General features: G+C 38.1%; 1 protein-coding gene across 1 annotated transcript in view; it reads right to left on the reverse strand.

Moving 5' to 3' along the window:
- Positions 1-26,278, reverse strand: part of Adamts19 (ADAM metallopeptidase with thrombospondin type 1 motif 19) — a 209,915-nt gene that overhangs the window by 72,929 nt on the left and 110,708 nt on the right. Inside the window, exons 11-14 of the mRNA XM_021634122.2 lie at positions 17,455-17,556; positions 12,122-12,252; positions 11,033-11,205; positions 5,665-5,792 (exon numbers count right to left, since the gene is read on the reverse strand). Of these exons, the coding sequence (XP_021489797.1) occupies positions 5,665-5,792; positions 11,033-11,205; positions 12,122-12,252; positions 17,455-17,556 (534 nt within the window). The remainder of the gene's footprint in view (positions 1-5,664; positions 5,793-11,032; positions 11,206-12,121; positions 12,253-17,454; positions 17,557-26,278) is intronic.

Genomic DNA, 26,278 nt, shown 5'->3' on the forward strand with positions numbered 1-26,278 from the left:
CAAAAACAAAACAAACAAAAAGCCAAAAAAGTAAAACACCCCACAATCTTAAATTTTTTGAAAACTCAAAAGTTCTAGAATACTTGAAGAAATTCAAAAGACAAAATACTGCTGATACATTGCAATCCCTAATTTCTAGTGACACTACAGAGCCATAACAATCGAAAGAGCGCAGAATCATCATCCAAAGATGACACCCTGATCGATGGAATAAAATTGATTATCCAGATATTAGTCCACACTCGTTCAGACACTTAATTTTTACAAAGAGGCCAAATTACACATTGGAAAGAAGACCGTACCTTCAACAAATGGGATCTGGTCAAACTGGGTAGCTACACGTAGAAGAAAGTAGCTAAATCCTACCTTTTATTCTGTATCAAACTCAACTGCAAGTGGACCAACAACCTCAATGTAATGTCTGATGTTTTAGTCTGTTAAAGGAAAAAGTGGGGAATACACTTGCATTTGTAGGCATATAAAAGGACTTGCCAAACAGGATCTTGGTAACACAAGTATTAAGACTATTAAGACTAACAATTAGTAAATGGGTCCTTCTGAAATGGAAGAGTTTCTATATTGCATAAAACACAATCAAGCAAAAAGGCACCTAAAAATTGGCAAATACACAATTTTAGATATACCAACCATATGTTCAACACTGGATTAGAGTCTAGAATATAAAAACACCAAACACCTCAAGAAAGCGATGTAGTAGACCTTAGACCTAGTGGTATAAAGGTTCCTGAGACACACTTATGCGTATCTTAAGAGTTCAATTTGAGTTACCCTTAATGGGAACATTGCTCTCCCAGATAAAACAAGCTATCCAATAAAACAAAAATAAAACAAAAAAAAAAAAAACAAAAATAAAAACAAAAAAACAAAACAAAACAACAACAACAACAAAAAAAAAAACCGAGTGGCAGAATTTAGGTACGTCTTTCTAAGATTTTCATCATGTAAAATTCCCCCTACCTCCCAAAAAATTACATTCTCTTGCAATCTTTGAATCATAGACTGTGGGGAAATCCAGCTGGTGGCCATAAGGAAGTGACATATCGGCTCTCCAGCTTTCATGGTGCAAGGGTTGGTATGTGTGCTACCAGGGAAGCAGAGTAATCAACAGTCTTATCCAGCTGTGACACCACGAAGTTCTGGTGGCTTGACCAAATAAACCTATTGGTAGAGGAGTGGTGGGAAAATCTTATGGGAGTAATCAATCACGTTAGGGTAGATTTTGAGGCTCATTCTGCAAGATATAACATGTGTGTCACCATTAACAGGGCCAAGAACCCACGGCTGGGTAGGTCATAGGCCCTAGGAGAGCACCTATTACTATTTAATCTGGAGAATGAGCACAGTGTTAACTAAACTGCTCCCTACATTCCTGTCTTCGTAACCATAGATTAGTGCCTCTCCCACCCTCATTCAGAGCAAGATGGGTCTTTTGACAGTAGATGTGACTAGCAGGCCCATGCCATTCTCTCAAGGCTCAACCATCATGGCAGAAGAGAAGGTGGAAAGAACAAGAATAGGTAAGTGAGTCCAGTGGTGGTGGTGGTGGGGCGTTCAGGACATGGCAGGGTATTTGCACATACAAACTCATAGCAGCTCTGACTGTATAAAATCAAATAAGACAGAAATCCTAGCATGGCTGGCAGAGGCGCTCATGAAGTCCCACCCCTAGATGAAAAGCTATAAGCACAGGTAGATACTAGGATGGGGAGAAGAAGTTTCCTTTAAGAATATGGCCCTTGGCAAGCTATCCATTGACCAGTAAATGGCCCTACACCCGTGCACAAACTGGTAGCAGTACGTGGATGCAGTGAGTTTAAAACAGAACATACGGAATTAGGATGAAAGAACGGAGGGAGGAAATAATGGCATGTTGGGAGAAGGAAATGTGCCATGAATTTTGATAAGGTGATGTGCATACATGCAATCTGCAAACAGTAACAAAATGATAACTGAAATGATTTCCTACAAAGTTGTACTTAACCTCCCTTTATTTAACTAGAAATTTAGGATGATCTGTATCTCTAAAATTCAGGTCCCTGAGAGGAAAATTATCAAACTTCTACATTCTGCACTTCAAATATCCATCCCCTCCCCCCTTCGAACTCATGTCAAGTAACAAAACTGGCAAATTGGCCAAATTGAAAGTAGTGGTAAAAAGGTTTTTTGTTTGTTTGTTTGTTTGTTGTTGTTTTTGTGACTATCGAATGATATCGCAATGCAGTTTTGTTTTGTTTTGATTTGGTTTTTGTTTTGCTTCCATTTTTCAAGACAGGGTTTCTATGTGTATCCATGGCTGTCCTGGAATTCGCTCTGTAGAGCAGGCTGGCCTCGAATTCAGAGGTACACCTGCCTTTGCTTCCCAAGTACTGGGACTAAAGAGTTGTGCCACAAGGCCTGGCTCAAAGTAGTTTTGAAGACAGAAATTGTTGAAGAAAATGAAGTTGTTGAGGAAAATAGAAGGACTTATGTTCTGGTCCATGGATAGTTCATGCCACAGGGTAGCGGAATTGCACTGCACAGTGGCTGCATTTCCTAGGAGAGGCGAGTGCACATCCCTGTTGACACAAGAGAGCATGGATTGCTGATAAATTCATTTTTGCACCTTCCTACAACTATTCTGTCCATCGGAAGCTGAGAGAAAATAAACTTACTATTGTCTGTTGACACTCAGGCGATCCTGTTTTCCCAAGCTGAGTATACACCACCCGAGCTTAGTCTATCAATACTGCAAGAAAGCCCCTGAGAACCTCCTTTCTAGAAAAGGTTTGAAATCAGTACTTATAACTAATTCATGTCAAGTAGCCATTATATATGGGACATTTTCAAATATAAAGAAAATCCAGAATCAAAAGCAAAGGCCCTGCTTGTGACTGGTGATGCTGTTAGGATGGCAAGCAGAGAAAGCAAAGAGAATATTGGAGGGCGACAAAAACAGCTAAGGGATGGATATTCAGACAATGCAAAAGGAACATGAGCGTTGCATATGGAAGCATGCCTTCCCTGTGCCCAGCAGTGTCAAGGCATATGAGCAGTGGTTAGTGGAGCGCTTTGATCAGCCAGTCAAGCTTATTTCAGAAGTGACCATCACAGAAATTGCTTAACACACAACATATGAGGAGGTCGCCTAGCAGGGGTCAGGAAAACTTGGGTCCTGGCTAAGAAAAAAATAATCTGCCCTTTGTGTTTAAATGTTTAAAAATAAAATCTAGGATAGAGGTTGAAGTGGGTTTGGATAACATAAGGTAAGCGAATACTTAAGCTGTGAAAATTGCAGTCTTTGTATTTCATAACTACAGTATACCCACATGACCTGAGAACAGGGCAAAGAGCTTAGGGAGACAATGCCATTCCACCAGGGGCAGACAGATACCTTAAACACTCCTGGTGTACTGTTGAGATCCAATGACTGGATGATCAGGCCAACCCTCCCTTATCTTTGCAGGAAATGAAACTGTACTGAGGTAGACTGGGTACTCAAGATAAGATTCCATTCTGGAGCTGTATTCATTGTATTTTGAATTCCAGGGAAAGTTTTGTTACTATACACTTTGAGATTCAAAAACAAAAGCATGCTAATCAAATTCCCAGTTTTCAGAGTGCTGTCAGAACATTCTGTATGTTTTTCATCACACTTTAACCAAATGATGCATTTGAATTAAAAAAATAAAATAAACAAAACCTGAGTTCTTATGTGTTTGTATGCAGACAGAAGTCTCATCCCATTTCATAGAATGCTACTAGAATTATAATAATCAGATTTATGGGAGCATTTGTGCAGAGTTTTTGATGGTATGATTTTAATGCCTAGCATAGATTTCTATGAATATCAGGGCAGTACTGTGATATGAAAAGCATAGCCATTTATTTGACACACACAATTAGGAATATTAATTTTGAAAAAATTAATTTATTTAAGAATACCCTAATCAAACAAATTCATGTCATGAGATGAATTACAAGTTTAATTGCATAGTATATACTTCTGAAAGCAAACTCTATATAAAGTCAGCTATATGTATCACTGTAGTTCAAGTCACTGTCATATTCTATCAATGTGTGTGACAGTACTGCACAACTCAAAGTGTTAAGCTTTACAGCATGACAGCAGAATGACAAGGCTGAAGCTGTGGAACACTCAAGCTGTATGTGGTTCCAGTTGCCAACCAAAAGTCTAAAGCCTGCATTGGGTCCCTGATCAACCCATGCATGGCTTGTGTATGTTTGGCTGTGTATTTTCTCAGTGGTAGGGTTAGGGGAATCTGTGGGGTTTTCAGAGAACTATACAGATCAAAATTAACGGTCATTGTTCTAACAAGTTAATTTTCAGATCACCTTATGCATGTTTAATGTGTATGATTTGCATGAGAACACAGTCCCCTAAGAGATGCCATGCCATCAGTAGTCACACTGAACTCCCAGGGGCTGCTTGAACACACACACACACACACACACACACACACACACACACACACACAAACACAGGTCTCCTTTCAGCACGCAAAGTGACAACTCTGAAAATGCAGTGCATCAGAACTCCTGAGGGGATCAGCATGTCTCCTTGCGCCCAAGCCCCTCCCCATGTTCACAGTGAGGGAAGTCAACCTGAGACAGCATCAGTTATGAGGAGAAAATTTACATTACAGCATTTTATCTTCCCATCATGCTATGCATGCTCATTTGACAGCAGATTCGTTTCTAAGTATTGGTGAGAAAGAACACACAAGTTCATGTAAACAACAACAACAACAACAAAACATCTTCTAGATTTTAGGAGCAAACCAAACCCAGTGACTGCTGCTAACAATGGAGGGTGCATTTGAAAACTGGTGGAGCCTAGCAAGGTTGTAACTATTTGAATATGATGAGTAGGACTTGTTTTTTTAAAATCTTGTGACTCCTGCCTCAGAATAAGACAGAGAACTAGAAAAGTGGAGTGTTTGAATCTTTGGTCTGGAATGATCTGACATATAAGTGTTCCATTTTTTTTTTATTAATTACACTTTATTCACTTTGTATCTCCCCCGTAACTCCCTCTCTCCTCTCCTCCAATCCCTCCCTTCCTTCCCCTTCTTCATGCATGCCCCTCCCCAAGTCCACTGATAGGGGAGGTCTTCTTTTCCTTCCTTCTGATCCTAGTCTATTAGGTCTCATCAGGAGTGGCTGCATTGTCTTCCTCTGTGGCCTGGTAAGGCTTCTCCTCCCTCAGGGTGAGGTGATCAAAGAGCAGGCCAATCAGTTCATGTCAGAGGCAGTCCCTCTTCCCATTACTATGTAACCCACTTGGACACTGAGCTGCCATGGGCTACATCTGTGCAGGGGTTCTAGGTTATCTCCATGCATGGTACTTGGCTGGAGTATCAGTGTTCCAATTTTTAGAATGGTATCTCTCTATGTTTATATCTTAACACCACGGAGTCTTTCAGCTGATAATGGGATTTGTGGGTATTGTTGTTCAAATTCGCCTATATACAGGCAGGGACATGGCATTTCAGATTAAATTTGTCTTACTCAAGATCCCAGTCATACGTAAACCACCCTATTCTCCCGAATCTTTGCTCAAAGCTTTTCACCATGTTATAAGGCTTCACAGTGGAACCATAGTATCACTTCAGCATGTAGAGTCTCTCTTTACGAATATCTTACCTGGCACCTGCCATTTGCACATATATCTAATCCTTGATAGCCACAAGATGTTCCATCCATCACCTTTTCTGACAGTAGAACAGGCTGTTCTTTTCCGACAGGAGAGCAAAACAAGGCACATGGTTTTTCTACATACAAAATGGATAAAAGAAGAAAATTAAGTCATCAATTTTTTTTTTTACTTTTACCTCTATATTTTCCATAATGATTACTGGGTAAAAATATAACCCATGTTAACTGAGCAAGACAACATTAAAGTAGATTTATTCGAGAAGCTTATGATATTAGATGACACTGTTTAGAAGCATCCGGTGTACATTAATTTCTACCTTAAGAAATCTGGCTTCAAATACTCATGCATATTTTTCTGGCACAAAATTACAGAAAACAATAACAAGCATCCTCCTGAAATACATTTGGTCCATCCCAATTTTTGTCCATGTCTTTTGGAATGATAGCTTCCATATTCTAATCATACGTCAGTATTTCACTCATTTAACAATTCTGATTACTATTTATACATAATGGTTTTTTATGTCTTTCACTTATAAATTTTAGTATACAAATATTTGATGTTTTACAAACATTGTCAAATGAATAAAATTACTAAAAGAAGGAAAACAATTTTCATCAGGGTCTCTGTGTTCTGTGTTTCCAGAAACAACAAGTGAATGCATAAGAAATTCGATCAGGAGGCACAGTGCTCATTTGTTGGTAGAACTCAGTCTCTTCATCGCTTATTCATATATCATGTCATTGTGCCTGACATCGAGAGCAGAAACCATTGATTCAGGGTGAGGCATTCTTGAGCCGCTGCCATTCTTCCTCAGTGCCCCACTCAGCATGAAGTAGGAGGGCTGGCTTTCACACACTCGCCTCTTAGACTCAAAAGTGGCATCATTTTCCTAAGTGTTTCTATTTTGAAACATTTTATAGAGGATCTGTACTATTTGGTGACACCAATAGTGCAGATAATCAAATCCAAAACTTCAGAAGAACGTCCATGCTACATTACTACTCTCCTGGCTTGATGCCAGCCGGGCCTTGACTGCTTATTAAACTTGGATAAATAGGATGGAAAATAGTTTACAGCCCCTGACACTGCTCTCATGTATTCAGTAAAGTTCCACGTGTGCTGATGGGATTCTATAAATACCAAATAACAGCCAGAGGCATGGAACTGGGTATCACTTTGCAAAAACGAAGACAGACAGTTAAATGAGCCTTCAAAACTGGACATTTCAAACAATTTTCACATGTGGCCTCTGAATGCCGCTCTGAACAATTTGGGGGAGTTGGAATGTGGCCTTTAATGTGCATGGTTTTAAAATTTTCCTTTACGATGCCATTAAAAGCCGCAATAAAGCACTTCAGTGTGCTCTCGCACCTCACCGTACCGTACGCTTATCCAGAGAGTGCTTAGTGGGTCGGATATCTGGACTTAAAATGCTGCTATAACTGCAGCGCTTTAACAGGGACACATGCAGTTCTCTTTCTAGAGTTTTCATCGGAGACAGAAGCAAACCAGATACACGGGTTGAAAGGAATTAGTCCTTGTGAAAATTCCATTCATGTTCCAAACAAAGAGTCCGATGAAAAGAATCTTTTTATTTTTCCCTCTGTCGCATTTTGTCAATACGATTTCTCTAATTTAACTTTATGGCTGTCATAAATCTTTGATCCCTCTCTTCCGTCCTAGAGACTGTGACACAAAGTGGATCCCTGAATCATGCCAGTAGTTGGCGTGCCCGCACTGTGACTTGATTTAAAGGAACAGCCCTCTCCAACATGTACACTGTACATGGATTGAGGGAGAAGATCAGCGTTCAAGGCGGATGCAGAAACATAAACACTAAAACCACAAATTGCTTTTTTTATAACAAGGAATGTTTGCTACCTCAATGAGACCCTATATCCAGCTATCCTTCTATAGTTAATATATCATAAAAAACCAGATGTATCTACTATATTATAAGGTATCATGCCTCATCAAGATTTTGGACTTCTAAAATCATGTGTTTTTCTTCCACAGTATGCATGATATGAAGAAAACTTATTTTGTGTATTTTATTTATCAAACAAACTGTTGAACTCAGTTGATCCATTTTTCAAAGTGATTAAAAATGTGTGATTCAAAACCACACTGATATATCACCTCATTCTAGTAGAAAGGAGCATGATAAAAAAAAATCTAAAGACAGCAGGTGTTGCATTAATGTGGAAAAAAGAGAATTTTCACACTTGGTTGGGGGTGTGTGGTAAGGATGTTTAGGGAAAAAATTAAATTAACTTACACATGATCCAGCAAGCCCACTGCTAAGCATGTAGTCAACGGAAAGTAAGTCGGTGTGAGAAAGAGGGGTTCACAGTCCCCTGCTCAGTGTAGCAGTATTTACAGCGATCAAGAAAGGGAAATAAATTATATATCAATGACTGGTTGGGTCAGGACAATACGCTCTATAATGCTAAAAAGAATGAAATCCTGTCATTTGCAGTACAATGGATGGAACTTGAAATTATCGTGTAATGTGACATAATCCTGGCAAGAATGGTAAATATCACATGACCTCCCTCCTATTTGAGTATGAAAATTGATCTCAAAGAAATTGAGTCTAGGAAGGTGATTACCAGAGTCTGGGGAGACAGAGACTGGATTCACAGGGAAAGTCTACCAAGGGGTGCTAAGCAGTTCTGGTGTGCAGCTATCTGCAGTCTGACTGTGTGACAGCAGAGAGCACACATTTCCTAAGGCAGGACAATAACAGTTGACAATTTCAGCATAAAGAAAAGGTAAATGTTCAAGAAGGTAAATATGTTTAATTTGATCACTGGACAGTATTACAAATATACTAATGGAACCATATACAATGTCCAATATTCTGTTTCATGAATCATTTAAAAATAGATTTAATTTTTAAATGCTGATCTATTGTATGTAAATGGTATAACTTACTGATGATGTCTTTAGAAGTCATGCTTTCTTCCATTCATTATGATTTATATTAAATATTTTTATTAACTAAGGGCACATGCATGTGTGTGTCCACATGTGTGTGTCTGTGCATGCATGTGTGTGTGTAAGATGGAGAGCAATGTTTCAGAGTCTGTCCCACCTTCCAACATGTGTAATAGAGATTAAACTCAGGTCATCAGGCTTTTACCTGATAAGCCAGCTTCTCTGCGACTTCTAAAAGCATTATGTTGATGCCCATTTGACTGATTTCCCTTTCATCTGAAGGAAACCTGACTTCACGTTGAGTAACTTGTCTTCAAATGAATGCACCTTTGTTAAATCCCTCAGTCTTCAAATAATGGGGTTTTCCTAATGTGGATGATCATATTGACTAAGCCTTTATAATAGGAGTTATAGAAAATATGCACAAATTAATGCAATAAAATTCACTAAAAGCTTGATATGTACCAAACACTATACTCAGAACAAACATTCGACAGAACCGAGATGCACCAGATTCTGATACTGCATGATGCTTGCGGGATGCTTACAAGAGACATGTAGCTAACTTGGATGATCAGGGGAATTCTTGTTTCCTATGGAAACTAGTGTGAGTTGGGTTTCTCATCCAAGATCACTAGACTTCAAGGTAAATAAACAGGGAGTAAGATTAAGGCTTGAGAATTAAAAGGTACAATGTTTTATCCATGGTCTAAGGGCTTGAAAACAAGTGAATATATGTACCTGAGGATGGTATGGAATTTGTCTTGCTTCTTCTACTGAGGACTGCAGAAAGAGATTATGGATGTGAGGCAGAAAGAAGTTTAAAGGGGCTACAAAAATCCTTCAAACTTGGCTGGTTAACTTTGTGTAGCTGAAGCAGTGTTTTGTTCTTTGAGATGGATCCCAGTAAGGGAGCCAGCGGGAATGTATGAGAAGAACTGAGTACGTTCAAGTAACAAGGAGAGACATCAAGAAATCCGCTGTGGACATAAATTTGAAGCTCAAAGGAAAATTCCGATTGAAAATATAAATTGATGAGTTATTTGTATAGTCTGAACTCGCGGTAATGATGGGTTTACCCAGGTGAAAGATGGCATGAAAAACAATATATATTTTTTGTTTATGTATATTTTATATATAGTCTGTTTATATATTATATACATTATATAGTCTATTTATATGATTTTATATTATATGTTATATTAGTTTATATATTATATTTAGTAATATACAAATATATACATACATACATACATATATATATATATATATATATAGTCTTTTATGTTGTGGAATAGACTGTACTACTTCGATCTACTATTTTACTCTTTTGGTGAGGGAGGTGGTGTGGTTTTTTTTGTTTTTGTATGCTCATATGCTAAAGCTGAGTTAAAGCTTTAAAACTCCGAGGCAGTGGAGTGTAAGCTTTCAAACAGACTTAAGGAAACACAGGAAATCATGGTCCGTCTTGACAATGAGAAATAGTAAAGGTAATCCTGGCAGCACGATGGAGCCAGAGAAGCCAATACCACCCATTTTTGACTAGTGCTCCTCAAGCCCACGTCAGGTCTTCACAGGATGTGAAATCATTCTAAAAGAACACTGCAGCATATAGTTCTCTCGAAGTTCTCATTTTAAAGTAATTAAAGATTTACTCCAGTTTGTAAAAATAGTTTAGAAATGACCCACAAACTTCTCAGTTAGGATCCTCCTCCAAGGCTACCCCATGATAACTACAGTTAAATACATAGTAAAACCTGAGTGCGGTGCTAACTGTGTGCTACTCTGTGCCATTTTATCAAATGACTGGGTGTATGTCCCACTGCCACAGCCAAGGCTTTGAGCATTCCATCAGGTCATGAGTATGCCTCTTGCCACACCTCTCACTATCACTACCCTTAGTCCCTGGCACCAATCATCTACTTTCCTTTCTGTAATTTTGCCACTGTTATTTCCATGGATCACACTGTAACACACGGCCTTATGTGTTTTTTTGTTTAGTGTGACACCCTGAAATCCATCGAGTTTTATATCTGTCAGTAGTACTGGTTGCACAGTACTCCAGTGTTCAAGCATTCAGCTTCACCATTGCTCATTGCTTGTCTATTTTAGAAACTTCCAAATTTCTTTCGAGAGTGACTGCACCATTTAATATTTCTATCAGTAATGTGAGATATTTACCAGCTCCTCATATTAACCAGTGTATGATGTGATTATTATATTTTTATTTTAGTTATTCCAATAGGTATAGTGTCATTGATCACAACAACATTAAAATAAACATATTTAGTTCTGTGGTTGATATATGCTGGTGAAGTCAAAAAACAATGAATGTCTACAAATGAATACAAGGTAATTTGTAAAATAGCACAAGTACTATAAAACATATTTGCGTTCAGCTGGTGGCCATACCTTCATCGAGGACAGCTTGCCACTGAAGGACATGCTGTGGGTACGAAGTTCTAGCACTATAGACCTGACATTGCCAGTCTCTGAATCCAGGCAAACCTGCAGGACAAGGTGGATTCTCACATATTCTGTATTGTTTTCTGGGGCCATTACAATCCCTTGCTTCAGAACCTAGCCTAGAAAAAGAGTACAGATAATAAATTTCACCTTTCCCCCACAAGCACCAACTTTAAAAAGTGAAAACCATCATATTTATAAAATAACCTTTCTATTATAATGTTTCTTTAAAAGCACAGACATACTAAATGGCCAAGGAGAGTAGGACATCCAGAGGCTTATTATTAAAAAAAAAAAAAAAAGAAACATTTTTTTCCCTCAATGTTCAAATTATCCTTCAAAAATTCATGGATGAGAAAACTGATCTTATATAAAACAGAAGGCATAATTCCAGGGCAGGCCTCAGTGCAACCTGTATAAGCTGAATTTCCCATGGGTCAATTGGATCTGAGGATGGTTACGATCATATTTTCAGGAAAATTTCAGAAGCTTTCTTGCTGCATATAACTGAACTGTGTCCGAAGGTCCACAAAGACTGAGCAGAAACCCTTACTTCCTTGTGCTCTCTACAGGTGCAGTACAGGCATTGAACAAGAGGACCTATTAATGACCCTCGCAGTTCATGGACCTAAAGCGAGTTTTTCTTTGTTCTTTCTGTTTTTGTTTTTTATCTTTAGCTTATGTTAACTTTGCTCTCATCCTTTGCCTTTCTGAAGTCCCACCATCCCCTTGCCTTCCTCCTACTCCCTCTGACTGTTTCTTGATTCTTGCAATGTCGATCCTGTTCATTTAAGTGCATTTCCTTTGACTTACTCATGAATAGTCTCCTTTTGTAGATTCATTATTCATGTTTAGAAAGCCTAATCATTGTTCTCTTCTTAAAGGAGAGCTTTTATTTTTGGTAAGCAATTTGAGGCAGTAGTACAGTCGTAACAGTTTCTTTTGTTGTCCATTATGATCTACGGATGGTAAAAGCTCTGTATTTCGAATCTGCTGGCCATATGCCCTCCCCCAAACCAGGAGCTGTGACTTTACCCAGGACACTTGCGCTCTCGACTGCTGACCCCAGAACTGCAACTTCGACTACAGGAACTCCACGTGCTCCACTCTCCAGCCAATTGCTCGGGTGCAGGGGTCCTGCGGGTGCATTCTCCAGCCTTACACCACTATTCCAAAAGTCATGTCTTAGGTGAACAAATCAGGGCACAACTGAAAATCATTCACTGGTTTATACAGTCACTGGAATGAATGCAAGTCAGTTAGGTCTACGGCAGCCCAAGTACCAAACATGAACACTGCAAAAGAGAAAAGTTAGCTGACACTTGCAGTATTGAGGCCCACTCTTGTAGCTCTGGTGTCATTAACAGTCACGGCATGAAAACGGTGCTCCAAGACAGGCTATCACAGTGCAGAAAACCCAGCGCTGTGAGGGAGGAAGAATAGAATCAGTGGAGAGGGGACCTGAGGTTGCAAAAGCAGAAAAGAAAAGCTAACACATTCTGTGAAACTAAATAAAAGAGGAAATCAGAGAAACAAACCCCCAAACGAAAAGATTCCAATGCAGCCATGTTTAAGTATGAATAAACAGCAACAATTATTCCTCTGTAACTAGGCTGAAGCATATGTTTCAGCAAACTTTAGAGTTCCCTCTAAGACTACATTGTAAACTTTCATCTGACAGTCAAGTGTATTTGAAAAGGCCTGAGCGATTTGGTCGTGGAATTCTGCATTTCAGTTTCAAACTCTGTACCTAATTTAACTGGGAAGTGTTACCATGAGAATGAAAGGGAAAATTTGGCTTATTTTTTTTAATTCATGTGTGTTTTTCATGAAGTTAAATCAATAGCCAAGGAATGGGTTACCTCTATGGGTTTTGAAGAATGATAGGGTAGGTTGACAAGAATAGTTATTTCTATGGTTATTGGGGAATGATAGAATGGGTAGAGAAGAATACTATAATTTCCTCTGAAAACTGATCACATAGATGATGGACACGGGAAACAGGTACAAGGCCACAACATCATATCATGAATAACATGTTACATTATTAGGACCATTTAGATCAGTGATTATAAATTAGTAAAGCTGGGAAAGTTGATCTTTCTGGCCCTGGATGGCTTGCTGCACCAAGTGTGTGTGTGGGGGGGACAAGATTTGAAAAGGATTTTGAAGAAAGTACAGAAATGCTCTGGGTCTCATCTTGCTCATGTTGAAAGTGCAAAGGAATCTTACTCAGCATAAAGCCATATTCGAGAGCACAGAGCACAATGCAAAAGGGATCCTTAGTGGTTGCCACAGTAATCAGAAAAGCTGATCAAAGCCATCACAAATGCTAATGTGTTTTCACAAAGCAAAGTTCCATTCACTCAGATTTTAATGTCATGATTTAAAAGTATTTTTGAGGATTTTTTTGGCTACTTTTAGAGAAAACAGCTTAGAAAACAACGCTATATAATATAGCTTATACTCAGTTGATATTTATATAAGTCAGTGGTTTTCTGCCTCCTAATGTGACCATTTAATACAGTCCCTCATGTTGGGATGACTGTCAACCATACAATTACTTTCTTTGCTGCTTCATAACTGTAATTTTGTTACTGTTATGGATCACAATGTAAATATCCGTGTTTTCTGATTGTCTTAGGTGACCCACTTGAAAGGCTGAGAACTGCTGATACAATCAAGATTTATCACTTTCTGTATATTTTTGTTACGTAAGAATTTTGATTCGACCTCTTAGGAGGTATTGCAAATCTGTTCATAATTAAACTATAGTTTTATGTGAAAATGCAATTGGGAAAAGGAAAAACAGGAAAGAGTGGTCAGTGCAGAAACTTGTATATTACGTGCTAGCTTAAACCACTCGATAATGTTCTGGCAGCCATGGAAAAGTCCCAGTACAAAAACTGTCAGACTTGAGCCAGTCACACTTCTTGGCCTGCTTGAAGGGTGTTTACTTTTCCCTGGTGCATATCACAGATCCTCGCCCATTTAGCAGCAAGCTGGCACTGACAGGCTGGGCGAGAGTTCTCAGGAGACTGGAAGTCTTCTGGAAAGCGCTTGGACTTAGCCTGCATATAATTTATACTAGATCACATCTGGCATATGAAGAAAAACGGGAACAGTTCTGCAAGCCAGCATGCACACACAAACCAGTGATATTTAAGGAAACTGTCACATGATAGCTAAGGTTTGTCACCATGCAGACAACAAGGTCTTTTTTTTGCATCACAGGAGAAGGACCTGCTTTTCCGCTTTGTAGTGCTGTTTTCTTGCTAGGGAAAGCATCGATTTTGCGATTTTGCTTACATTATTACACAATAAATTACCAAAAAAAGCATTCCTAGCGACATGTTTCATACATTTGGTAGCACCATATTTTGTACATCATGTTTGCTACTTTTTAACCTCAAGAAATAAATGTGACACGTGGTTTGAATGGTCAAAATTCTCTTCTCTACACACTCAGTTTGACTGACTAAAACATCAATAGACTATGTATAACACTGATCGTCTCTGCGGCAAGAGGTGCTCTCCAATGTCTGGCAGGATTTCTGTGTTGCCAAATGTTTATGAAGACCTGCCTAGGAGGACTGGGAGAACAGGACTGGTGGAGGATGAAGATATCAAAGCGGCAGGACCATCCTCTTGCGAGGGTGTACCCTCTGGACTCCCTGGAGAAACGGGGAGAGGGGCAGGGCAGACAGGAGGTCTCTGCACACACACCTGGTGACTGTCAGGGTGTGGAAGTCTTCATTGTTTCCTGTAGTCAATGAGCCCAGCAATCTCAAGTGTCTCCGTGCAGGAAGGTAAATTACTAGGTTAGAATGAATCTTTCAAGGAAGTCTAATTCCAAGTTGCTGTTTAAGCCTCCTTTCTTCTCTCTCCATTCTTAGCAAACGCTGCGAATAAGAGAAAACCCACCTACTTGCTGTTTCATGCTACATGGCTTACTAATTCACTGTTTTCCACATTGTTAATAAAAAAGGATAGACATGGTAAACGGTGATAGTGTAAAAAGAAACAGGTTGTTTCTATGACCTCATAAAATGACATCTAAAATGGTGTATAAACGTCCACCTTCAAAATCATTTAACTAATAGAATCCTGTGGGGGGGGCTTTTCAGACTCAATTACAAGGCAGCACTTCTACCACTTAATTCCCATCACCGTGGCACAACAAACTGAAAATTCCCGGCTCTGTTCCTTGTTTTGCACCATCTGCCAAGCTCATAGCATTTGGTGTGAGATTACATGCTAACCAAAGGCATTTAAGATTAGCAGTAATGTAACAAGTTTGAAAGTCTTCTGAAGGAGGACTCCCACAATATCTGAGACACATAGGTATGGAATGAACTCACACAGTCCAAGAAACCGGAATGCTCATCACGCATGTGCAAATGCAGAATGTTAAGAAACCTGCAGAAGAACAGCACTGGCAGGATCACGGGAAAAGAAAACATTTTACCTTTGATGAGTAATTATAGTTTTGGCTAAAAGGAGAAAAAATTACATTCCGGATTTCAAGACTGTAGATTATTCTTAACAATAGGAGAAGAAAAGTATTATAGTGAAAATATTTAGAATTCAGATTACAAAAATGAAGCGCCGAATTAGATGAGTGACTTGTGTGATGCTGGAGGGCTCCTGGCTGGTGGCACAGGCATCTCTCTGCGACTCTGCAGTGTACCCAGGAGGATCAAACTTATTGCCCCTCCTCCAGCAATAAGTTACTCAGATTAATGTCATGAGATGCTCCTGATCAACCCACAGTGCTGTATCTCTGTTTATAATCTGACAAAAAATAAAACAGACTTCCATCTTCATTCTCCATACGATCTCATAGAAAAATACTTGCCCTAGTCTATAAGCAACTGACTGATATTTCACAGAAGTGTCTGCCAGGAGGCCATTCTCTAATTAAAGTGACAAAATGCTTAAAGTTCTGATTTAAATAATGTGTAGTTTTTTTCCTCTTTTACTTAAAGACATCATAGAAATTCATGCTGATATCAAGTCACCATTGTTTCCTAAATCTTCTGTATCAATTCTTCTCCTCTTTGAATGGTTCAGAATATATTTTTAAGAAGTTAATACATGTATACAATGAAATATGCTCCTATCTACCTCCTATTTCCTCCTCTAGTTCACCTATATCTTTCTAAGCATATCCTCTTCTCAGATTCATGTTCTCACCTCTCTCTCTCTGTTTCATTATTTTTAAATGGCTAACACACAGGTGTGGTCCCATCCCAGCAGAATATCTGAGTGGCCATACCCCTACCAACAATCCATTGTCAATAATGCCTCGCCAAGGGTAGGGCCTGCATTAACAGTTAACTCTTTATAATATTTTCAATTTATTTTCTATTGGTGTAAAAAAAAAGATATCTGTATATAGTCACATCTACATTTATAGGTATAGTATAGACAGCCTATACTTTTCTGTAATTTCAGAAAAGTATATGGGACATCTGTTTCTTCGACACAACTGTTCCAAAGATTTAGGGGTGACATTATATCATTAATACGAGACCTCTCTGGGTTTTTGTTTACAGTAACAGTAATGCTATCAAATTTCTATTTTATGAAATAATTTGAGGAGTGTTGGTGTTAAACATCTGATGTGGAAAGTCTAAGAGAAATGGATGAATTTCTAGATGCATATGATCTACTGAAATCAAACCAAGATAAAGTGGATAATTAAAAGGAATCTTTGCCTAAACAAAACAAGCCAAACAAACAATAACAACAACAACAAAAACCCAGGTCCAAATGGTTACAGTGCAGTATTATACTAGACTTTCAGAGAAGAACTAATATTAACATCCTCGAATCAGTTAATAGGGTGGAAAAGGAAGATTCAATTCCAAATTTTCCTGTGAAGCTAGTATAATCCTGGTACCTAAAATAGACAAATATAACAACAACAAAAAAGAAAATTATTGGTCAGTCTCTGTGACAGCTGAACTCTTGAGGAAAAAAAACCCCACACAATTTAAAGAGTGTACTGGTGCTGTGGGAAAGTTTAGCATGATGTGATTATCTGTGTGTTTTTTTTTTTTTCTGTGTATTTGACTCATAAAAGATCACGAGTTCACTTTTGAGGTATAGTAGTACTTATATCTGACTGTGAACACGATAGTAATCAATATCAAGAGAAAATTAAACATCTTAACATTAACCAAAAATCTTTCATATGAAGAAAATATAAATTACAATTAAAGAAAGATGAAATACTAGCATTTTAGCCTACTAAAACTATCTGCCTGACGCTAAGATGAATGTGTATGTGGCTGTCGGTAGGAAATGTAAGTTTGCCATTGCATGTAATATTCCTACTTACTGTAGGCAGTGCAAAGACTCACCTTGCCAGGGTCACAGTCAGTCCCATCCACTGGCGGGTCAAGCTTGGTCCTGCAATCTGCTTCTCCTTCCACTTGGCACCACAGACCAGTGCAGATAACATGCTGCAAAGGGGGCACAATGTCGGAAGTGGAATGAGCCATAGCTTTGAGTTTAGGTCAGTAGGTTCAGTTATTCTGATTCAATAGAAATGTATTTGATGAGAATATGCTTTATGTATTTTAATTATATTAAAGATAATAAAACAGTACATAGATTATCTATATGGATAGAAAACTTTATATATAACTGTAGAAATTCTGTTTAATAAATTTTAATTTAAATCTTAAAAATGTTTTGATAAATCACAGAGAGATAAAAAATTATATAGCTTATAATGGAAATGTTTTAGCTAAAAAAAAAATCCTACATATATGCCTTGATAAGGAACCTGGCTAAAAGAATTAAACACTTTGTTTTTATTTTTCTATTTTTGTCATGTAACTCAAGGCCTTGAGCATCTTAGGTAGGAACCCCACTACTAAGCTCTAGCCCCAGCCCTTATATGTTTCTTTTTTTATTATTTTATTTATTTATTTATTTTTATGAATTACACTTTATTCATTTTGTATCCCCCGTGAACCCCTTCCTCATCCCCTCCCAGTCCCACCCTCCCTTCCTCTTCGCTATGCATGCCCCTTTCCCAAGTCCACTAATAGGGGAGGTCTTCTTCTGCTTCCTTCTGATCCTAGTCTATCAGGTCTCATCCGGACTGGCTGACTTTCCTCTGTGGTCTGGTAAGGCTGCTTCCCCGTCAGGGGGAGGTGATCAAAGAACCAGCCCATGCATGAGCTCATGTCAGAGACAGGCTCTGTTCCCATTACGATGGAACCCACTTGGACACTGAACTGCCATGGGCTATGTCTGTACAGGGGTTCTAGGTTATCTCCATGAATGGTCCTTGGTTGGAATATCAGTCTCAGGAAAGACCCCTGTGCTGAGATTTTTTGGTTCTGTTGCTCTCCTTGTGGAGTTCCTGTCCTCTCCAGGTCTTACTATTTCCCACTTCTTTCATAAGATTCCCTGCACTCTGCCCAAAGGTTGGCCGTAAATCTCAGCATCTACTTTGATAGTCTGCAGGGCAGAGCTTTCAGAGGCCCTCTGTGGCAGGCTCCTGACTTGTTCCCTGTTTTCCCCTTCTTCTGATGTCCGTCGTCTTTGTTTCTATTCGTGTTACTTCTTTCAGCACCCTTTTCCCAACACCTCTTCATGCATATGACTTCCTTTATGGTTAGAACTCACAATTAATACAGACAGGCTTGACCCATACATAACTCTGTGCAGGTATCAGTCAATCATTATCAGTCATTTTACTTAGGTCCAAATATATTTCAGGACTTTGAAATGCAAAATTTCCAGGGAAAACTTAAATGGTAATTTTAAAAACATTATACAGCTAGATATGGTGTGACTAAAATAATTCTAAGGAAATGGGGGGGGGGAAGAGAGTGTCAGCAGAGGTCAATGAAAACTTTAAAAGACTGAAGAAGCTGGAGAAGAGAGCACCTCTTATCTTCCCACGATCCAACAGTGGGGATTAGCCCTATCCAGAGATATTGGTTCCATGACTTTCCCACTAAGTAGCAAGATTTCAATTGCATTTTCCAGGACCAGTCCCTCCAGCTGCTTCCAGACGCTGCCCTCTGCTCCCCTCTGTTACCTCCTCCTCAGCTGGATTTTCCTTTATATTTTTAAGCCCCTTTAGGTTGGGAGACTCCTGATCAGTTCATTAAGAACACATACATAGGCATCTCTCCAAAAAAAAAAAAAAAAAAAAAACAAAAAAAAAAAAAAAAAAAAAAAAAAAAACACGCTTTTGTGCACAGCCACCAAGAGTGCAAACTCATTTTCTTCCCTGCCAGTTTCGACTCTACACTCCAATATGGATGTCCCCAGTACAACTGAAAGTAATGTGGAAACACCTCTCTCTGCTTAAGAGTTTGGTAGGGTTTAATACTGTGAAAATAGCAGTCTTAATAAGCAATCTACAAATTCAAAACCATGCCAATCTAAATGCTAAGTCAGTTCTTCACAGACATAGAAAAAAGATTCACAATTTATTTGGAAGCATGTAACTGGAAAGAATTAATAAAGAAAAAGAGTGAAGAAAGAGATGAGGAAGGTAATATACACTGTATACTGCACAATTCCACAGAGGAAATTGTGCCTGTATACTGCTTCTTTTTTCCAAAGAAGTTGGGAAAGAAACAGGTAAGACTAAAGATGCCATGTAAGTAGGAAAAAGGGCACCATTTGCCAGTGATTTGAAAGCTGAGGAGTATGTGTGGGGGATTGGGAGAAGAAGAGGAAGGGGGGTTGCGATCAGGATGCAAGGTGAATAAATAAATAAATTAATGGAAAAAAGTTTCAGACCTATGAATTGTTTGTAATTTCCTAAACTTTTAGTATACTGGGAGGGAGGTATAATTTATTTTTCTTCCATGGAGAAAAAAAAATCATCACACCAAAATATCTTGTGCAAATATATCTTATATTATTTTGAATATGGTTTAATCTAACACTTGTACAGATCTCTTTCCCAAGATTCACCTAGGAAATACTTTTAAAAATATGAATAATCTTGTGGCTTTGTGATATATTAGGTCCTTGAAAATCCCTGAATGCTTTTTATAGATTCATTCATACATAGGTGAATATATCTCAGGCTTTATCGTTTTAGTTCCTAAATATTTTACCCTTTCATCGTTTTAGTTCCTAAATATTTTACCCTTTCATGTAAATGAAAATGAGTCAAATGCTGTACTCCCAACAAAGGATGGGTTTACTTCTACTCTATAGAGTTCTTTTATATTAAAACAAAAATTAGTTAGCTTCTTCTTCAGTCACCCGAAGAGAAGAGCAAATCTACACTACCATTTCAGAGCTGACCACCATGGGTGGTCCTAATCCTGACCTCAACTATCAGCAGTTAGCGCTTCAAAACAGCAGTACAGCAGGTGTTCGAATCAATCCCCCTGGAAAACTGAGAACATAAACAGCGAAGTTGGCAGCTCTTCAAGATAAGCATAACGGGTTATCATAAATCATGCCCAGAGGATCTCCTGGATACTTTGTGTTCTGCAGGTCTAAGAGACCGGTGGTAAGTAACCTATGGTCTCCCTCTTCTGAAGAATGCCGGTTCACTTCAAGCTGACCTCTCCAAAGCAAGTGAAGGAATGATACAGACTGTTTGAGCCTTTAATAGTGGAATGTGTCAGGTGTGAGGTCTTAGTGTTGCATGTTCATTTGCATTTCCTAAGGAGGAAGGTAGGGTGTGACATTAGGACACAGCATTTCCTAGGTCACACAGCAACAAATTATATTCTTAAACTTGGTTGGGGAAGATCTCTTAGTTTTATATTTAAAAAAATTTAGTACTTCAAACACTTTGCCTGGATCATCTAAACACAAATATACAACACAGCAATATTCATGATTTAATCTTCTAGAATGAGAAAATGTCCCTTCAAGCACGCAATATGATATCAGTTATTTATTTCAAATATGTTTTTACATAGGCATGCACACATACACGCTAGTATACATTTAAATGAGACGTTAGCTCTCCATGTATAAATACCATAAATTTTTGTTTGTAGCAAATGGTGCCACTAAAATATTTTCAAATTTCTGTCGAATTAAGTGATCTGAAATCATATACATCCAAGTAGTAATTCATTCTTAGTTTTGTAACTCCTTGTTTTTAAGCAGATTTCCCTCTGAAATACAATCTCAGTAGCTCAATATATTATTGCAAATATAGTCCATTTGTGGAATGGTGTTTTAAAAATAATCTTTTCAGTCACATAGTGTGTTAGTATATGATTACCAGACAAGCTAAAAACTGGTTGTCTTACTACGAAAAACATCTCTTGTCCTCAGATGAATCATTTTAAATCTCTTCTCTCAGCCCACACAAACTCTCCACAGAAAGGAATGAGAGGCCACACGTCTAAACACATCATATGTTGGATGCCATTGTTAGGCTGGAATGTTAAGAACAAGTATTTTAGTTATTACTATATTTTAAACTTAGATTTATATACAGGCTGGACAGAGCAAACAATGAAAGAAAATGTAGTTCACAATGAATGGCAAGTGCTTTTTCCTAACTTTTAATATTAGGGAAATGAATAATGTAATCAAACCCAGAAAACAAAATTTTAAATCTGTGTTCTGTATATTCATATAAAGCATGTTAACCTTCTTTCTATAATTTATTTCCTCATTGATCTGTCTGAGGCAGGGCACCTGCATACATGTGGGTCTTGGTTCTCTCCTTCCACAGGTGGAAACTGGGGATTTTGCTCCACATGTCAGGCTTGCTAGCAAGCTCCTTTATCAGCTGAGCCTTTTTGCTGGCCAACATATTACTTTTATAAAACCTCAGAAAATGATCCTTCGAAATTTGTGAAAGTCTACGATAAAACCCCAAACAGCAGTGATGGTTTTCTTTCAAGAAACAGAATAGAACAAAAACAAAAGCAAAATAAAACAAAAGGAAAAACTGAACCAATGTGAGGACAGGAATAGCTTCTATATTCAGGCAAAAACAAAACCTAAATACGTACCCTATCCCACTCCCAAAAAACTGTCAACCTAAATTACTAAATTAAGCTAAAGTTCCCTTCAAAAACTATTCAAAGCAAACACAAATCTGTTTACCATAAAAAAAAAAAGTGGACAAACGACACTTCTACGTGATGTCACTTCCATAGGAAAATGGAATATGATATCCTAGCTGAGGACTGAGAAGCCATGCCATGTAGAAAGTCCAAGAAAATGAGGGGAAATCTAAGCAAGCAGACAACAGAAGGCGGCAGTCAAGAGAAGCGAGTTCTCCGCTGTAAAGCTTCTTCCTGGGGCAAGCAGCACTATGGATGCAGCTCACTGGCTGGAAATGTTTCCTATCAGCACACAGTTGTGCCTTTGTCACTGAAGTTTGCCATTTTCCTCTTCACCATTCCCACTCCTCCTGTTTTTCAGGGTTAGTAGAGACAGATGTATTAATACAGAAGTTTTAATATTAGGGAATTGAATAATGTAATCAAGGCTCTAAAGGCAAAACACGGGGCATGCACAGTGAGTTAATAATGCAGTAACTGCAAAAGACTCTTTGGCAGAAGACATCAGCAAGTATGAAAAAAAAGTCAGCGAGTAAAAAGAACTGAATGGAGCTGCCAATATCTACATAATGAAGTCTCGACGAAAAAAAAAAACGAGAAGAAACAAATATTTATATTTGCAAGAGAGAACATTTGGAATTAAAACAAACAAAACAAAAACTCCTTCTAGGAATGACAAATTCCCAGCAAGCAAAATCAAGTTCCCAGTGCTCTGGGGCATGAACACAAAACTGAAGGAACTGAACAAAGCTAGTTGGTTCTCTTTATAGTTTTGACCAGACAGATGCTCTTGGTCATAGCCTGGCATCAAGGAATGATGGTGAAATGTATGCCAGCATAGATGCAGATTCTGGGTGGTCAAATCACTAAAGACGTAACCCTGGAGGGGAGGGGACTAAGAGCAGCTTCCTGTTAGTGACGCTGGCTCAGTGAATGCACAGAACACACTATAAATGCTACATAAGGCAGGAGAAGCCTGATTTGTAGCAGACGATGCAAAGTGTCTAGTTTAAATCTAATTAACTTAATTGACTGTGAATAAGAGAAAAAAGTAATAAAAGGATAAAAAACAAACACGTTATTTTTTGTGGAATAAAACAGAATCTAGCATAGACAACAGAGTTGGCACTTTTTTTTCTAAAAAGTAACATATATTATATATTTTATGACTTTGGGCCATATGGCCCCTGTTTAATGCTATCACTGCAATCTGATCCCAGCTGTAAAGATTATGTGAGCTAATATTCATGATGACATTTCTGTAAGATTTTAATTTACAATTCCAGCAGCTAACTCCCTAGGACAAAGTGTGCTTACCCTTGCTTAAAACATAAGATCACAATTTCTACTATGCAATTAGATATTAATTATCTGTGAAGATGTTGTAAAGGATGATACTTTCCAAAGGAAAAATGAAACCATACTACCCTGAGGTGAAACATAGTTGCAGTTTTCACACTTTAAGCTGGCATTATAAATATATTCAGTGAGGTGAAAGAAAAGTGTGTGACAGGCAACAGCAAGAGACACTTTACATTGAAAAGAGAAACACAATGTGAAGTAAATAAAAGTGTGAGATAGACTTAAACTCAGAAGAGATTACATAGAAAATAGTCAGTAAACCTGAAAATAAAGGAAGTGGGATTATTGATTATCAATGAATGAATGAATGAGAATATTAAAATGCTAAGGAAACGTGTGGCCATCCTAATTTTCACATGTTTAGTAGGACTATGAGGAGAGAGAAGACAGAAGTGGAAGGATAGAAATGTAGTGGAAGGATAGAAGTGTAGTCAAAGGAATGATAACTAAGCACTTCCTACCAAATTTCACAAAACACACGACTATGTTGGAAGTACCAGCACAAAAAGAAAGGAAATGCCTTGGGAAAGTCGAGAAAGCAGATGTCAGCCACACATCCTACAGAGTGAAAATGTATTTCAACGTGAGTTGCCATTTTCAGATTGAGCAAAATTTACCATGAGCAAAATATTCAAATAAAAAAGTAAACATGGGAAATGAAACCAAAGGGTAGACTTTCTCTTCATACATAATGCAGAACCACGAGAGGGGCAAATATCTGGGCAAAAGAGAACACAATTTAATCACTGTTTAAACAGCATACAGATGGTAAAGGAGGCTTTAGAATACAGTCTTTGTGGTTTACTACGCACAGATTTGCATATATGATGACTGCAGCAAAAAGCAGAATGCACATATGTGGCTTCATGTTACGTGTTTCTATGATCCACGTGAAAAGGGACCACATTAAATCTAGGTAGATTAGAAAATAGTAAGTGCTTACATTTTCAACCCTATAGCTGAGTTTAGTAAACCACTGGGGACTAGCCAACTCTCTTTGCCAGTGAAGCTTTCTGATAGCACCCCCATTTTCATTCACTTAGATGCTGTCTGTGGTTAACTTCAGCCAGCAGAGCAGACTGGAGCTGCAATCGAAGCTGTAATGATGATGAGTCCTGTACTATTAGGCTTCTTAATTAAAAACATGTGACCCCGAGCCTGGGTTCGAGCAGACATTCAAAAAGGAGATGCTAAAAATGAATGCTAAAAATGTAATAGGTTACATAGTTTTCACGTGTTTGTGTATGGGTTTGTGTATATAAAATTGGAAGAGTGAAAAAGGAACATTTCTGGACACACAGAAATTGAAACAACTTAGTTGAGCAATGTTGAACTTAAAATAGGACATTATCTTATAATACTGAGAAACATGACTTATTTTTTTTAAAAATCTCCTACACAGTCAAATATTCAGAAATTAAAAGAACCTATGGCAATCCAAGTGAGTTTGTGACAAATAATAATGTAAACTAAGCAAATAGAAAATAAAAAAGTATAATAAGGTTCCACTGGGGACAGTGAAGATTTAGGTTGAAAGACTCATCCCCCTCCCCCCAAATTATTTTTAATAACAAATATTTTAACACTTTATGTTTAAGGATAGATGACTCTTCTACCACAATTACATAATCCAAATATCATTTTATTACATTTTGCCCATTTAACAATTATGAAACTTTGCCTTATTGCTTTATCTTCCAATATGCAAAGAAAATAGGAGGGTTACTCCTGCTTAAAAAAAAAAAGATTGTCAGATATTTGGGGCCAGTAGGCTAAAGATGATGCCCCAAGTTTGGGTGATTGCCCAGGCAGCCAGCTGTCTCTTTCATTTCTATATCCTGGAAGCTGCTCGCTCTGACTGACCTTCCTCAGATCATATTTATCCTTCTCAGGTCTCTGATGGGGTTGAAGACCAAATAGCTATTGTCTTACCATTAAGCTTAAGTTTAGGATTTATAAAAATGTTTTAAAAAATACATTTTTGTTCTAAGTAGATTATTTAGGTTGATAAATAAAAACTATGATAGAAAATGACTTAAGTACAAAACTTTAAATTCAGGAGGATAGGGTAGATAATAGAGTATTTTCTCCTAAATTGTCACATACAAATGGATTAGACACTATGAATGTAATTCTTACATGCTAGGTTTCATAATTGTTCTTAGTATTGTTTATTGTTGTATGAAGAGCCTTTTTATTTAGACAAAATGAAGAGAATGTTGCAGGTTGGTCTGGTGCTCTGTGCATTCAAATGCGGAATTCTGGGCCCCAAGATATGGTTGCCCAGGAGATGAGGGCATTGTCATGGACACTGATCAAAGTTGAGTAAACATTGCTCCCCAATTATCTCTGATTTTCAATAAAGAAGCTTTTTTGTTGTTGTTGTTGTTGTTAATAAAGAAGCCAATTCTGGGCAGAGGAGATAGGCAGGTATAACTTCTGTTCCCAGTCTAGGGGTCTCAGGTAGGGACTACAGGTAGAGAGGAGAGAGAAAGGAGGAGGGAAGAGAGAAAAGGAAGGAGAGATGTATAGAAAGGACATGGCATGATGGAACAGAAACATCCCCAAAAGGACCAATATGGCAAGTCTCTTGGGGCATATGGCTGGGAAGTAGCCAGACTATCTTAGTATAAAAGGATGTCTGTTCAGTTATTGACCCTAAGGGTTATTAATAAATCTAATAATTCTGTGTCATTTATTGGGGAGCTAGAGCAGGAGAATGGAAAAGTTCCCCTACTGACCCCTAAAATATAAATTATCAGTACAGGTTACAGGGAAGTAGTACAAGTCTAGGGTCCCT

The sequence above is a fragment of the Meriones unguiculatus genome, chromosome 2, assembly GCF_030254825.1.
Source record: "Meriones unguiculatus strain TT.TT164.6M chromosome 2, Bangor_MerUng_6.1, whole genome shotgun sequence".
NCBI classification, from domain to species: Eukaryota; Metazoa; Chordata; class Mammalia; order Rodentia; family Muridae; genus Meriones; species Meriones unguiculatus.